We start from the raw sequence: 16601 nt of genomic DNA on the forward strand, positions 1-16601 counted from the left end.
TGGAATCAAAAATTAAAGAAGTAGATGAAGAAAAACGTCATTACTTAAGTAAAGTTAAAAAATTAGAGTCAGAAAAGAAAAAAATAAGTTTGGATTTTGAAGAGGCTCAAATAAAAATTGATTATTACAAACCTTTGTACGTTTAAAACAGTATATTTTAAAAAGTAAAAATTGCTCTATATATATATATTTTTTTAATTTTTTTTTTCATTTTTTTTTTTAAATATTAAGAGTTGAAAAATCAACAAATTTACGTAACATCAATGAAGAACTAAATGGAGTTTTGACTGAAAAAGAAGTTCAGATTGCTAAACTGAAACAACAGCTTAATGATGTTGAGTATACAGAGAATATGAAAAAGGTAGCATTTTATATTTTTCTTAAGTTAATTTTTTTAATAAAAAATTATTGTTTTAGAACTTTGAAAGCGAGTTCAAAAGGTTTAAAGAGTATGAAAATTCAAGAAAGGAGTTTGATGAAAGTCAACAAGCTGTAACGTAAATAACTATTTATTTAATTTACTAACTGTTGAATGATGGTTTTATTTTTATAAGCTGTATATATATATTTATAGTTTATTAGAAAAATACGATTTTAAAATACTAGTACATATGTTTCATAATGCTAAATCATCAGCTAGTTCAGTTTTTAATAACAAGCACTTTACTAAACAGAGATGCTAAAGTTATACACAAAACAGTATGACGTAATATTGTGCATTACAAAAATTGATCTTTCCATCTAACTAATCAAACAACTAAAAATTCATAAAAACTACAGTTAAGTGACTATAAAATACTTCAAAATTTATTGTATTTTAAGAGGAGCTTTTTTAAAAAGTCGACAAGACGATATGAATTCACTCCTCTTATTTAAACAGCCTTCCTTTTTTAACAATATCAGCAGAGAATTTATAAATCTAGTAATAAAACATTTTAACAAAAATAACCCATTACCAAAGATCTTTCACAAACATAATATGCAAATAAGTTATTCATGTATGGCAAATTTGAAGAGATTAATTAAGTCACACAATCAAGGATTTTAAACATAAGTAATTTGATTAAAAATTAGTGTAACTGCGCTGGTGGCTGTAAATATGATTTGAAAGGGGAAATTGCCGTTCAGAGAACATAATTTACAAATCAACAGTTAACTCTGACCTGGAAAAGAAGTTTTACATCGGCTTATGCTCCACTCAGTTTAGATTTCGGTATGCTAACCATAAAAAATCTTTTAAAGGTGGTGTATACGAAAATAAGACTGAGCTTTCAAAGTATGTTTGCGGTCTAAAGCGCAAATACATTAATTTTAGATTAACTTAGGAGGTGATAAAAAGAGCGCAGCCAATAGCAGATGGTAATAACCCTGTTTGTAGGCTGTGCTTAAAAGATTCAACAGCAATTATGTATGCGTTAAAAACGGAAGGTTGTTTAAATAAGAGGAGTGAGTTCATATCGTCTTGTCGACTTTTAAAAAAAGCTCCTCTAAAAATACAATACATTTTGAAGTATTTTATAGTCACTTAACTGTGGTTTTTGAGAATTCTTAGTTGTTTGATTTGTTAAATGAAAAGATCAATTTTTGTACCGAATTTTTGTAATGCACAATATTACGTCATACTGTTTTGTGTTTTTCGTATAACTTTTACATCTCTGTTTAGTAAAGTGCTTGCTATTTTAAATTGAACTAGCTGATGATTAAAGCGTTTAGCTTTATGAAACATATATACTATTATTTTAAAATAGTATTTTTCTGATAAACTATTTAAAAGCCCTTCAAGTGGGTTCTGTAGAAGGTGTTCAAGTTTGAATAACCAGTTTAATTTATATATATACCACAGATGTTTTTGTGTTAAAATTTTATTCCGACTAACGTCGTTTCACTGCTCTCAAACAAATTTAAGAACAGATCTACGGAGTCTATTAAATATAAACACACATTAGAAAAAAAACATGTATAATTATGTATAATATTAATGTGATTAGTAACTATAAACGAACTTTATGGTTTAAAAACAAAGTTTGAAATAAAAACATAAAAATATAAAATTGTCTACAAAAACTACAAATTTTTTAAAAGCATGTACTAACCTCAAAAAAACTCTAAGAATAGGCAAGTTTTTTTAAACGAAACATAAATTAAGTTGTGCAGAAATGTTACGTCATAATAAGTTTAACAAATTAATCAATAAGCTTTTCAGCTTAAAAACAAACTACGCAGCAAAATGTTTACTAAAAATTTAAACTAAGTTTAAAATATACAGTACAATATACACGGTATATAATAAAATAGAGGAAACATATAGTATTAAACTCAATGTTTGTGATTGTATATGAAAATGTTGTGAAATAAATAAGTGGATAAGTATTATTATAGAAATAAATAAGTGGAATTATTTAAAGTACCGACGAGTACTTTCACAATGTACTATAAAAAATAAGTAAAACTGTTTTGATAGTTTCAACTTAAATTTGTAGTAATAAAATCTTATTATTTTAAAACTTAAAAAAAAAGTAATTTGTTGATCAAGAGTAGTAAAGGGAACACCTTGCTACTATATATTTTTGTTTAAGTCGGTAGAAATTAATGTTATGTTTATTTTCTTTATTTTTATAAACTGTTGTAAAACCTTAATAGGATTAACAGAATTGTAATCTTTAAGTTAACAATTTTAAGATAACAACTTTGCTGACCCCTTCTTTAAAACAGGGGTTAGTAGCCTTTTATAAAACTAAAAATAATTATTCAAAATATAAATTAATCGTTTGTTAACAAAAGATCCTAGCGAAAAAAGTTCACTGGATTATATAATAATAACAAATGATACAGTATCCTTCTTTTATTACACTAACACATGTTTCTGTGTGTTAACAGATTAACACACTTCAACAAAGCTCTGTAAAAAAATAAATACTGTAAGGAAAGAAAAGAAGCTAAAGTAGGTATATACATATGTCCATTAAAAATAAAAATAATTGCTATATATTTTTATAGGTTAATGGTTAACCTGTTAATTCAAATATTATACTTTTTTATACCAGTCGGACTTAACATAAAATATTTTATCTATTATTAACCATTAACCTATAAAAATCTATAGCAATTATTTTTATTTTTTAATGGACACATGCATATACCTACTTTAGCTTCTATTCTTTTCTTACAGTGTTTTTTTTTTACTAATATAAGAAAATTTTAAATCAAAAAATCTCTGCAACTAGTATTAAAAATCTTCTGTCTTTGTGCAATAATTTAAAGTTAAACAAATGATTAATGCCACTGCAGTTATGCAATTTCGAGTTTTTTATAAAGTTCATTGTACTGTAATGTTTGTGCTGCTTTTCAACCAAACAAGCAGTTACTGTATTACAACAACACAATTACATTTTAAGATTTAATTAGTTGTTAATTAGTAGTTTAAAGTTTTATAAAAAGTTTTATATAATAACTATAACAAAATTTAGTTAAAAAATAAAGTGTAGCTTATTAAAACATTTTAATTAATTTCATAATAAATTTAACATATTTTAGTTGTATTAGTTAGTAAAGTTATAATAAATAAGTAAAAGTATAGTGCATCTTCGATCCATCTCCGGCCATGTAGGGCAAGCTTTTTTTGTAATTATGACAGAATTAGCCTTTGGTTGGTTAAGAATAAGCATTTTATTTTATAAATAATGTACCTATTCTATATTGTGCAGTGCATTTATAGTAAAACGTACACTTAGGATTAAGTTATTTTAATTTTTTCAACAAACTAAACATAAAAAAGACTAAAAACTAACTAAACAAAACTTTGATAAAACTTATAATTAATATAATGAAAACAAATCAAATCTATAAAAGATTAGTTTATATCGGTTTAAAAAATATCTATTTTAGCTTAAATAAATCTACTTCTTGACTGAAACCGACCGGATAAGTGAGGGCCAGATAAGCGAGGATGCAATGTAGTAAGTTGACAACATTTCAACTGTTCTCAATCTAATCGTTTTAGTAGTGATAGGAATAATGAACTAGATAAAATTAAATATACCACTAATCTTACAACAGGAAACACAACGAAAATGTAGCAATATTAAAAGAGAAAATTATTATTTTGGAGAACGATCTTGCAGTTTCGAGAAAGAGAAATTACGAACTTGATTCAGTTAAAGCAGTAAATTCTGGGTTGCTAGAAGAAATAACTAAGCTTAAGCAAAAACAACAAGAGTTTGTTTCAGTAGAATCGCTGAGAAAACAGGTTAAACATTTTTATTTGTTAATGTTATATAAGCAAACTAAGCTAGATTTATCGATAGTTTATCAAAACAATACTTAATATAAAAGCAGGATTATGTGCTAAAAACTACAAACTTCACTAAAAATTTTTTAAAAATAATACTTAAGCGATTTTATTTATTAGTATTTAAATTTAGGAAACTTTATTAAAGTTATATAAATTAAAAATATTTTCGGAATTTGATAGAAGTAAGTCGAAACAATGCAAATTATTTAAAGAGTTTTGTAAATTTTTTTCTATCTTTTTAATTTATTTGTATTTGGGTATTCATAGAGTATATATTTGGTATGACATTTAAGAAACTTATTTTTATATAAATTGTTTTTTATAACAGGTGTTAAAACTTCATTAATTATATAAAACTTTGAGTTTTAAGAATGATTTTTTTTTAAATATATTTTTTTGTATTTTTATCCAGTACTCATAACAATCATAATTAAAATGTGTGCTTATATTATATATAAATTTAGTTACACAAAAATAAACTTTTGGCTGGGATAGCCGTTTCAGCGTCTTAACGCTTTATCAACCAGGTGTTTTATTGAAATATATAGAATTTTTTTTGATGTTAAACGATATTGTAACATAAAAATTTATTAGGCGAAACTTTATGATAACAGTTTTTAAACCCATATATTTTTATATAATTTTTTATACACCTAAAATTATAATAATTTTTTTGTCTTTTCTCTCTTATCTTAATTTATAAAGTATTATTTTAAAGAATGAAGATCTGGATGCCTTAAATATTAAACTATCAAAAGACAAACTTTTATTAGAAAAAGAGTTGGCTGCTTTTCAGCAAGAAAGATGCGATGGAAGAAAACAGTCCAACTTATTAAAAACTGAGGTATTAAAAAAATGTTCTAATCAATTTGATTTGGTGCTTCTCATACGCAATAATAAAACTAATGGAATATGTAGTTTAATCTTAATAAGTTAAACCTTTATACTTTGACATAAAAATATATTCTATAACAGTACTATTTTTTCGTTGAAAAAAAAGCTAATTTGTAATTTTTAATAATGTTTCTATGAGTTTTTTAATAAAAAGTTACAAGGGTTGCTAAAAAACCTGGAATTTGACAATTTAAGAAAAAAAAAAACGGATTTTGATAAATTTTGAAAAAACCTGGAATTCTAAACAAATTTTTCATGTAAAGTACTATAGTTATTTGTCTTAACTAAAAAGTATTGCTCAATTTACTGGAATATAATTAGCTTTTTTAAGTTATAGTACTAGTGCAAATTAAGTATTTTATTCAATGTTAAGTGCAGTTTACTATTTTAACTTATTATACTTTACAATGTCGTAATTTTTTTTACCACCGAATCCTGGTAATATTATTTACATGTAAAATAACTAAAATTCGATTAGGTACGAAAAATCTATCAAAAAGACAAAAAAGACTTTTTATCTCATTAAAATAGTTTTTCATTCAAAAACACATTCAAAGTAGCTTTACAGTATCTTTTTAATGTTGTTTATTTAAGACAGTTTTTTACTTATATTTAATTTTGTACTGAAAATGGGCCAAAAAACTTGTTTTTTAAAAACCTGGAAGAATTGTACAAAAAACTTTTGGCAACCCTGAATTAGAAGCTGATAAAGAATTATTGACTGTCACAATCATAAAGTACCACCCTCCATAACATAATAGTATTAATAATTATAAAAGAAAAGTATGGTTAAGTTTAAATAGTTTTTTTACAAACAGTTATGGTGAATAAGTTAGTTGTAATTTAAATGTTTGACCATGGAAACAGTTTTCTCATTTGAGCAATGACATTTCTTTCACCAATTTAAATGAGCAATCAACATCAAAACTCACTTCAGTCGGGTGGACGATCTGTAGTCAGATGGTCCTTAGACCTCTAAATATACGTTTCTGCTGCAGGCGGGCAGAATACCTAAGGGGTAATTTTTTTGGTTCTGCAATAGATGTGTTAATGGGGCCGGAATACTTAATGAACTCGGATTAACCATATTAAAAAATTAAATTTTAAAATTCAGACAAAACAAAAAGGTTCTAGCCTGAACCAATAAACAACTAATCTATTAGTACTGTACTGATGATGTTTAAGAATAGAATTTAAACAGAAATTAATATTCAAAACTAAATTAGGGTAAATCAAACATAATTTTAAGAAATATAACAACCTAAATTATATTTTATTATTTGTCTTATGAGAAAAAACAACAACAAGCACAGTCTAATAAAACTTGTATTTAAGTTAAAATTTTAAACAAAATTTGAAACCCACATCTGATTCAGGATATTAAAAATAATATTTGAATAAATGTATTCACAAAAATGAAAGTTTAGAATGCGATTATATAGAAAAAACAATAACTATAATCTTATATAAATTGAATTGAAATACTCAAAACAAAATTTGAAACGCACAACTATTTTAGACTCAGAATATTTTTAACAAATGTATTGAATTGGCTTGAATAAGAATTGTTTATTTGTATTTTGTCTTTTTATTTTTTAGTGTAATACTACAAAAGCTTTTATCTAGTTGTGAAAACAAAAAAAAGAGTTTATTTTTAACCAAAAGTATTTTGAAGAGGAAAATTGTTCACATGTTATGATACTGTTTTAGTCTAACTGTTGCAATGTTGAACTGAGGATACCAAATAGAAATCAGAAAAGTGAGACTTTGAATTACAGCATGTTTGCGCCGACTCTGACAAAAACTACCGTCACTGGATCACTCCGCATAGTAATATGTATCACCCGGTTAAAAGTCTGTCATTCCTAAAGAACCTTCTCTTATTGCTTACAAATAATCGGTTTTGGGCAACCAATACTCGGCGCATTGGTATTGGCTCATTTGTAGCCATTTTGTACAACTTGACATTCAAACAAATGAAATGCAAACAAGAAGGGTGCAATTTCATTATAATACTACGATCAAGTTTTTGTTATTTTTTATTTTAAATCTCAGTTATCAGTCAGTTTTTTTACTGTATCTATCGTTGAGTTAAGTATCTTTCAACTAATAAGTTTATTGACTCTAAATATTCTATAGTAACTCAGGCAGACTTTGTTTATTTTGCAATGTGCCAAACCTGCATTCAGTGATGTGCTACAATTTTTATTGGAACAAATTGGCTTTAAAGATAGTAGATTTGAAAATTTTCTTACTTTTTTTGTTGTAGTATATTTCTATGTGGTTTAATGGTCACTTACATGTTACAAATAAAAACTAGATTTCAAAAAAGAATTCAAAGAATCATAGATATGAAGAGCAGTTATTAAGATGGAGAAAAAAGTATGAAATAGTTGATAATGAAAAGAATTCACTCAGAGCAATATTACAAGTAATTTTATAGTACATAACGTTTTTACTAAACTAAAGATAATAAAACTTCGTACCAGTTTTATTTATTTAGAAAATGTTTTTTAGTATATATAGCAATTAATTTTAAAAATAGAAAAAAGTCTATCATTCATATAATGAATGCAAAATTTTCTACCTACAGTCATACGATACTGATTTAACAACAACTACGCACCATTTGCAACTTCAACAAAGATTAAAAACTTTAAACGAAGCTAATCGCAAGCAATCTAGTTATGTAAAAGAACTGGAAAATAAGCTAAATGTTAGTTTATATTTTTTAAGTAAAATATTGTAAGTTTTAATAGGTAGGAATAAATACGTTTTTAATCTATTTTTTTAAGATAAAATCTTGATTGAAATGAAATCTACTTGTTCAGCAAATGCATTTTAAAATTAGAAACGGGTTAAATATGCATTGCCTGTCATTTTTGCAGATGTGACTTCTATATACTAAGTTTAGTTGCAAATTAAATTGTACTAGAGTTTAGATATAATTATCATAAACCTTAAAAAACTTAAGCATAAATATTGTTAATAATTTTTTATTAGTCCAAGTTTTATTTCAAAAATTAGCTTTCTACAAGTTGTTCGTAATATAAAAAACAACATTTCCTTTCAAATTCAACTAAATCGCTAAATAAGTGAAGGAGATAGATTTTTCGTTATTTTTACAAAACTGGTTGTATCTCAAAAAATATTTAGATTTTTTTTTCTACAAAAAACAAAAGATTTCAAATAAAAGCCAATGTTAACTTATGAAAAAATAAAAGTTGGATCACCCCTATTGCATCAATTGCCTCAACGTTTACTATAATAAAAAAAATGAACAAGTCTTTAGTTTCATAGTTTTTAAATGTTTGAATCTATTTTAATGAAATATTTAAACTTAGAATATAAAATCGTTCTGCAAAATATTATTTTTTATCTGGAAAATCTATTTAATATTAATTGTTTAAAAAAATTCTTTTAGTTCTATGCAAAAAATCCACTTGATTCATATTTGAATTCTACCTACTAAAGTTCTTGTGTAAACTTCAATTAATTTCAATTATTTTTTATTGGTCTATGCGAAACAGTTGATGTTTAAAAAAGCATTTTTTTAGCATAATTATTCGGTGTACTTTTTATTTTTTTAATTTAACAATGAGGTATTAAACTCACAGTTTTTTTTATTTTTCATGACTAAAATAACATTTTTAATTACATCTCGTTTTGGGTTTTTATTTTTATTGTTATTTAGAAAAAAACACTAAAACAATATTTTCTTAGACTATACAAACTTCAAATGAAGTCGTTATTTCGGGAGATTCAAACGTTGCTTGCATTAAGAAACTTGAAGATATAACAAAAGAGGTTTTTTACTAAAGATATGTAATAATAGTATTATACAACAGAAGTAAAAATCTTTAGTAAAATTTTTCCATTATTTTTCATATATGTATTGTATTTTTGCCAATAAACTATTTTCAAATTAGTCCAAGGATTCTGACCCATCCTATGAGTAGTGTATTCAAAATTTTGGTTGTAAGTTGGTTGTTATAGATATTGTTATATCGACATTTTTTTAAATTTTATACAAATTACTAAATTTTGTTTTTAATGTAATAAAAATTGAACAACAAACACACCGGAGTTACTTAAAGGTATGAAAGTTTATTTATTTTTAGTTATTAAATTCTTCTGTATAGTATGTTTTTTCAGCTTAAATTTAAAGATGTTATAGCTGCTTAAATTCTACCTTTTCTCAAGTATATAGTTTATTTTTAATGTTTTTTATTATAAAAATAAAACTACTTTTTTATGAATTTATTTTATAAAACTCCCTTCCAAATGCAAGGAAAAGTAATTTACATAATCTGTAAATAATTTCAAAAGTATGTAAAAAGTATCACCGAAACATTATTAAATATTATATGTCTAGAATATATTTTCTAAAGATTTTAGTTTTTTTAGCATTCTACATTTTTATTACTTCACCCTTAGCTACTTTGACTCACACCTTTGATGTAATCTTTATTATCCTAAACTTATTATGATTTTAAAATTCACTAAACTAAATGGTATATTTTATGAAATTAAAATCTGTAAATTAGTTTTGAATTAGATTAATTTAGCAAATATTTGAAACAACCGTTTCCAATTTTAAAAGTTACACACGTTTAGATGTAAGACCATTTCAAATTTCACACTTAAATGTAAAGAAAACTTGCAATAAAATAGTTAACTTTTGATGACTTTACACTAAACATATTTACCACAAATAGTTTATATAGTTTATGCAATAAACCTCAAGTACATCTAGTTCTCCAAACTAGCAAATGGTTATATATAATGTATTTTGTAATTTTTAGAATGAGAAATTACAAGCGAAGATACAGAGTCAAAATGAAGAAATTGAAAACCTTCAAAATAGTCTAGAGTTTAATAAACTACAAGGAGACTACAATCCAGACAGTACTAAAGTTAGTAGTTGTTTAAAAAAACAAAAAAAAATATTACTTACAATTTCAATTAAACTTTTGGTTATATTTTCTATTTGAAAATTAACAAATTCATTACAATTTTCTACATTTACTAATTTAACTAAATATCTAGAAGTTCAATAAAAAACTCAAATTTTTTCACTTTTAAAAACCAACCTTATCCATTTTTGAATTTTTTTAAGTTGTTTCTAATTTTTTCAAAAAACTGAAGCTGTTTGTTTTCTAAAGTTTCAGCTATTGTGTACTTGAAAATACTCGTTAATTCAGAGTCTTACTAAACTACAAAGTCAGTTTAAGTTCAGAAATCTACACTTGTTTTCCTTTAAAGGCAGTTTTTAATTCAGCTCTGCAAGTTTTTTTCTTAAATTTTATTAAATATACTTACTGCATTGGTTTGTATCTTAATGTACCTACAGCGGAAATGTTTGATTTTTTTTAGTTTTAAAGTTAAGTTAAATATCAGAAATATATGTTATTTATAGGACGACTAAGATGAATAAAAGTATTTAATACTTAAAGCTTTATCCAATTTAATTTATTAACCATAATTTGGGTCTTGCATGATTTTTATACTAAATTTATAGCAGGGTTTCCACAACTTAGTTTTGTAATCACCCTCTTAGCAGAATATAAAATAGAAATATTTGCTTCTTTTTAATATACAGTAACCTGTCATCTATGTACGCGTTTCCTAGGTACGTACTGCCTGTATGGTACGCACTTTTGAGCCAAAAAACGTTGTGTTCAAAATATTTTTTTACTTTGAAATTAAAAAACCAAACCTGAAAAGAATAATGCAAAAGTGTTACATTGAAATAATTATACTGTACTGAATTAAAATAAATTATAACTAAAGGAACCAGAAAATAAGTTATAAACTTAGATATCGTATATCAAATCCAATATTTAAGACAAACATAACACAGTTTATTTATTCATCGAAAATAACGAACAGTGCAACTTAAATTTGCATACCCCATGATTAAAAATATAAATCAAAATACTCAGAAGTCATTCAATATTTAGATAAACTAAAATAATGAACAGTGCAATTAACAAGATATATTAAAGATCTTTGTCGGTTGAATATCAATAAACAGACCTAAATAGATACTTACATATAGATAAATATTATTGAATATATACTCATAACTTTTATAACTTACTAATATATTTTGTTTGTATGGTGAAAGTTTTTGTTTTTGGGTCTTGTTTTAATAGTCATTTGTAAACTTGAGTTGTTTTTAACATGTTTGTATTATGCTTTATGTAGGTAGTTTTAGTTTTGCAGGTACTTACTGTCGGTTGGAAACGCATTTTTGCGCTGTGTTCAAAGTGCGTACCTATGTGGCAGGTTACTGTATATTGCTACTTAACTAGTTAATTATCCACTTATTTTACTAGTTATTGCTTCCTTATAGCCAAAATTGCCCCCATGAGGGCGGTATTGTCCACTTTGGAAAGCTTGACTTACACTAAGCAATTGTTTAGTAATGTTAAGTTAGCTTATTTTACCTTTTTAGAACAAACTTGCCTTTTTTTTTCAAAAGTTATTTCAAAAAAAAAAAATTAATTAATGTTTTTGATGAAACTCCTTTGACAAGTTTGAAAACATAATATTATGATAGTTTTACTATTTATAATTAGGTTTTTGAATTTCTATAACATCCTTTTATTTTAACACCAAACCTTTTAAGAATTATACTAAACAGAAAATTAATTTGACAGAGTGAACGTTTAAGAAATAAAGGTTTAAAAAAAAGCAATTGTAGAGAAAAAGTAGATAAGAAAAACAAAAAGTATTAAAAGATCAGGCTGTAACCAATGTTTTAATAAACCAGTGTTGCTTTTAATAAATTGTTAATTAAAGTCGAAGCTTTTTGTTTATAGATTTATTGTTTTCTTTTCTAAACTTTACTATATTTTGTAATATCAAAAACTAAATTATATATGTTTATTAAATAGTTTAGATATTAAGACACTTTCCTAATGTACCCTGTAGTTCAGTGCTTCTGAAATGGGGTTCCGCGTAACCCTAGTATTCCGCGGCGCCTCTCAGGGGTTCCGCGAAGCCTTTCGAAATTTAAAAAAGAACATTTATTTAATTAAACATTTTATGTAAAATTAAAATCAGGGGTTCCGCGGAAAAGTTGAACTTTGGAAAAGGGTTCCGCCACTAAAAAAAGGTTCAGAAGCACTGCTGTAGTTAATATAAGTTACTAGATAGATTGCCTTTGTTTAATTAAGTCGATAGAACTTTGTTAATAAGATAAAGTCTAAAACAATATATGTTTAAATTTATTAAATCACAGTTCAAAATTTTTCAAGTATTAGATTTGTAGTATTACTATTAATAGAAAGAAATAACTTAATGAATTATAAAAAAGATATCATATAATCGAGGTTACTAGATTACTTAGTATAGTTTATTGAACGACAAAAATAAAGAGGCTAAAACTATTTGGTCTTAGGACCTGGTGCACGAAAAACCTTTCGGTTATCGAGTCGCACACCACGGATACCTTTTAACGTCTTGTACAGGACATTTTTTTTATTTATTAGTAATTTATTACTTTGTTTTTTTTTGTATTTATTATTTTGTATTATTAATTTTTTTTTTTTTTACATATATATAGATATATATATAGCAAAAAACAAGAATGCCCGGTAAACGGAAGTTGCCTAATGGAAAATATTATGTATAAAGCGACAGTCATAACTGAAAATCAGACTAAGTTTTATGTTGGCTCGACTGGACTATCTTTCAAGAATCGCTACACAAAGCACAAGTACAGCTTCGAACACAAAAAACATAAAAATACGACAACATTATCGCAGTACATTTGGAAACTAAAAATTTACAAAGTCAATTTTAAAATTCAGTGGGAAATATTAACAAGAACGAAAAATAAGTATAATTTAAAAAACGGGTGTAAATTGTGCTATGCGGAAAAAATCGAAATTTTAAAAGTTAAAAAATCTGAATCTGTAAACAAAAGAAACGAATTACAAACTGGCTGCATACATTATCGAAAACAATTTATCTAAAATCTCTGTTAATAATTTTGTCTAAAAATAGCTATCTATTCTATTATTACGTAATACTTAATTTTGTATAATTTTATTGCTGTACTTACAAGTTTGCTTTTCATTGAATAAAACTTGGCTGAAGACGCGTATTAAACGCAGAAACAGCTGTCCCAAGCAAAAGTTTATTTTGTGTATTTTAGTTCTATATATAGATATATATAACATATATATATTGAAAATTTATAATTTAATACTTTTTAAGACTATTCTAAACCCTACACTCAGTTTGTTTTTATTCATATCTATTTTTTTTTAAAACTGTTTTTCCGAATCTACATTTGACTTGTTTTCGTAACATTGTCATGAAAGAAAGTTTGAGCATTTAAATTACAAACACATTGTAGTAACGAGTATTAAAATTTTTGCAAAGTTAGAATTAAAATTATATCAAAGTTTAATGAACCATGTTATATTTTTTTTTAAGGCGCTTGAGTTGTATTTTTTAATTTTGAAAAGAAAGATCTTTCTGACTTAAAGTTATTTAAAAGTTTTTAGGGAACTTTAGACCTTTGGATAAAGTGAACCAGGCTAACCTTGAATAATTTAATTTACTTTATATTCAGAGTAAAGCAAATTGAGTACAACTAAGAAGTGTTATTACTTTTTTGTTTTGCTTTGTAGAGTAAGTTGATGATTTCTTTCGTTTTAAAATTGGTTTTTTTGATAAATTTCTAAAAAACTAAATAACTAGTCAAAATATAAATTTAATCGTTTGTTAACAAAAGATCCTAGCGAAACAAGTTCATTGGAATAAATAATAACAAATTATACAGTATCCTTCTTAATCAGTACTTCCTTCATTTTCATAGCTTAGTTGAAGTCTATTAACTCGTTTAATTTACAGAAACATATGACAGTGTAATAAAAGAATGATATTGTATAATTTGTTATAATTATAAACCAAATATGAATTAGTAAGTCTGTTCATTTATTTTTATTGCTAGTTGAAAGCTTTAAGTTATTTTAAATCAAGTACGTAGTTAAATATTTTATTTTTGAACTTTTTAATGTTATTTGTTTTTAAAAGAGTGTATATACATCAAAATATTGAATATATTTTAAGATTTTTGAAACAATATGTTATATATAGATAATATTTAAATAAATAGCTTAGTCGAATGACTTTTGTCAGTTTAGCAGTGATAATCCTTTAATACCGGTGTTATTATAAGGCCAAAACTTAAGTTTATTTTTTTAGAACATGATAATGTTTTTAAATAAACTACAACAGCTTTTTTTTTTTGAAGAATCATGGAGGAGTTTTAAAAGAAGCTAAAATTGATATAAAACTATTAGTAAAGGAAACTTAGCTTAAGAATGGATTCAAAATTTACTAAAAAAATAATATTAACGGTGAATTGTTTATGGATATATTTAAGTAGTATTTTTACATGCAATTACGGTATATAGGTTATTCATTTCAAAATGAATCCAGTTGACGAAAAGCGAGAAGAAAGTAGAAAAAAGAATGAGCAGATTTACCAGGAAAACTTGAGATTAAAAAAGAAATTGCGCGAAGTTGAACAAGGCCATGAAGTGTCTATGAGTGAAGGTTGTAAAATTATTTATGTTGAACGTGCAATGGCAACCTTTGTACTGTGTTATTATATTAACGATAATGTATATATATAGTTCAGATTTGTAAAACCTTTGAATTAAAAAAATCTAGTTTTTTTTTGTTATCATCCTACCTTTACTTAATTAAAAATGTTTTGTAGAGATTCGCGGAAAGTATTTTGAAACAGTTATTTATTTGTATAAATGATTTTTACAGTTATGGTTTCGCGGAAAGCAAAAGAAGAGTTAGAACTTGCACATTGCAGAACTGAAAAATACAAGGATCTGTTGATAAAGCGCAATAAAGAATTAACACAAGTTGGCCTTATCTATTTAAAACTAAAAAACTATTTTCTTAAAAGTTTAATTTTTAAAAGCTTGCTTGTTTAATCATTGTAATAAGTCCTTAAGTAGTTCGTATTTACTTCGAAATTCATTATATTCAGTGCTCTTTGAAATTAGTTTTCATTAAATGTCTTTAATGTTTGATTAAGTCAATAAATACATTTTGATCAATTTCAATCATAATTGGTTAATCTAGTCATTTGTTTACAAAGAATGACATAAAATTGTGAAATGCCTTGTTTTTCTCTTAATAATATTCGATAAACCAAACAAGTATTTAGATTAACTAGTTATTAGTCAGATAATTATTTAATTTACTCGTTTATTAAACCAATTTAATTTAAAAGGCAGTGTATTCTTTGTTCGGATGGTCAATTGAAACGCCGTCAGAAAGACAAGTTAAAGTTCTATCTATGTACGCTGAATCAAAAGATGATTTCTTAATGTTTGAGGTTAATGAAAATTTTAAGCACTACTATAAAGTTTTAAAAACTATTTAAGGTTTTTTAAAACATTCAATTTCTTGTTATAGAACTAAAATATCTATAGAATTAAATATTATTATAGGAATTTTAATTGATAACATTCTTTTAAATAAGCTAAAAAGTTTTGATTTTGCTTTTTTTTTTTATCAATTGAATGTATTAGCATTTTGAAAATAGTTTTTCATATTTTATGAAGGTCGGAGATATGGCAGGTTATTATGATTTGGTGGAAAGTGAGTTTTCAAAACAAAAGATGGTTGTGGAATTAATCGACACCCATCTTCACCAACAGAGAAGCATTCCCATATTCTTGTCTGCCGTACAAATTCAGCTTTTTAGTGAACAAACTATGTTCTGATTTTTTCTTAATTTTCAAATAACTGTTTTACTAGCAGCTAATATTTAATTTGTATTCAATAGAAAATAATTTCTTTTAATTGAGTTTAATAATGTAATTAAAATAGTTTCTTCATTCAAAAGATTGTCGCTTTAATACAAATACAAATGTTCAAACAACATTTTTTTAAAGTTGGACAAGTTCCTTTTTTGTTAAGTTATACGAACATTAAACGTTAAAATTGTTTGTAGAAAGCATATAATGATAACTTGAGAAATGCTGACAATAAGTAACAAAAAATATGTTCTAATAAAACCAATTAATAGTTAATTAAGCTAGGAGTTTTTTTTTCTGTAAAAGCCATAAAACAGTTTAGCTCACTGTTTGCGTTAATTTCGATCTTTAAACTGAAAAGTGCAGAATAGAAAGAAACATAATTTTAACGGATATTTGGAGTTCTAATTTATTTTATTAGTTAAAATTGACATTGTTGTTTTAAATGTACTGTCCCCTATAATTATGATGCATACAAAGTTAATGTTTTAATTTTTTTTTTCTTAATGATGAACAATATTGTTTAATAAACTATATTAAACATTTTGAAGTTATAAACTTTATCACTTTAATGGTAACACTACATTTTGACTTGTATTTTTTCAACCTGT

General features: G+C 25.1%; 1 protein-coding gene across 1 annotated transcript; it reads left to right on the forward strand.

Moving 5' to 3' along the window:
• The first annotated feature begins 20 nt into the window (after window positions 1-20).
• On the forward strand, window positions 21-16277 carry LOC145845335 (mitotic spindle assembly checkpoint protein MAD1-like). The gene is made up of 13 exons (XM_082952695.1): window positions 21-136; window positions 232-361; window positions 418-497; window positions 4057-4246; window positions 5010-5135; window positions 7506-7616; window positions 7779-7901; window positions 8909-8992; window positions 9991-10101; window positions 14623-14764; window positions 14987-15087; window positions 15462-15566; window positions 15796-16277. The coding sequence occupies exons 2-13, from the start codon at window positions 353-355 to the stop codon at window positions 15955-15957; spliced, it is 1344 nt and encodes a 447-aa protein (XP_082808821.1). The 5' UTR covers window positions 21-136; window positions 232-352; the 3' UTR covers window positions 15958-16277.
• Window positions 16278-16601: the final 324 nt, after the last annotated feature.

Source organism: Thalia democratica, chromosome 1 (genome assembly GCF_965202585.1).
Source record: "Thalia democratica chromosome 1, ktThaDemo2.hap1.1, whole genome shotgun sequence".
NCBI lineage: Eukaryota > Metazoa > Chordata > Thaliacea > Salpida > Salpidae > Thalia > Thalia democratica.

What these genes read in the sequence shown, in the direction of transcription:
- LOC145845335 (XM_082952695.1), top strand. An exon ending in GAAAGTCAACAAGCTGTAAC is followed by an intron (nt 498 to 4,056) that starts GTAAATAACTAT and finishes ATCTTACAACAG; the next exon opens with GAAACACAACGAAAATGTAG. An exon ending in CACTCAGAGCAATATTACAA is followed by an intron (nt 7,617 to 7,778) that starts GTAATTTTATAG and finishes TTCTACCTACAG; the next exon opens with TCATACGATACTGATTTAAC.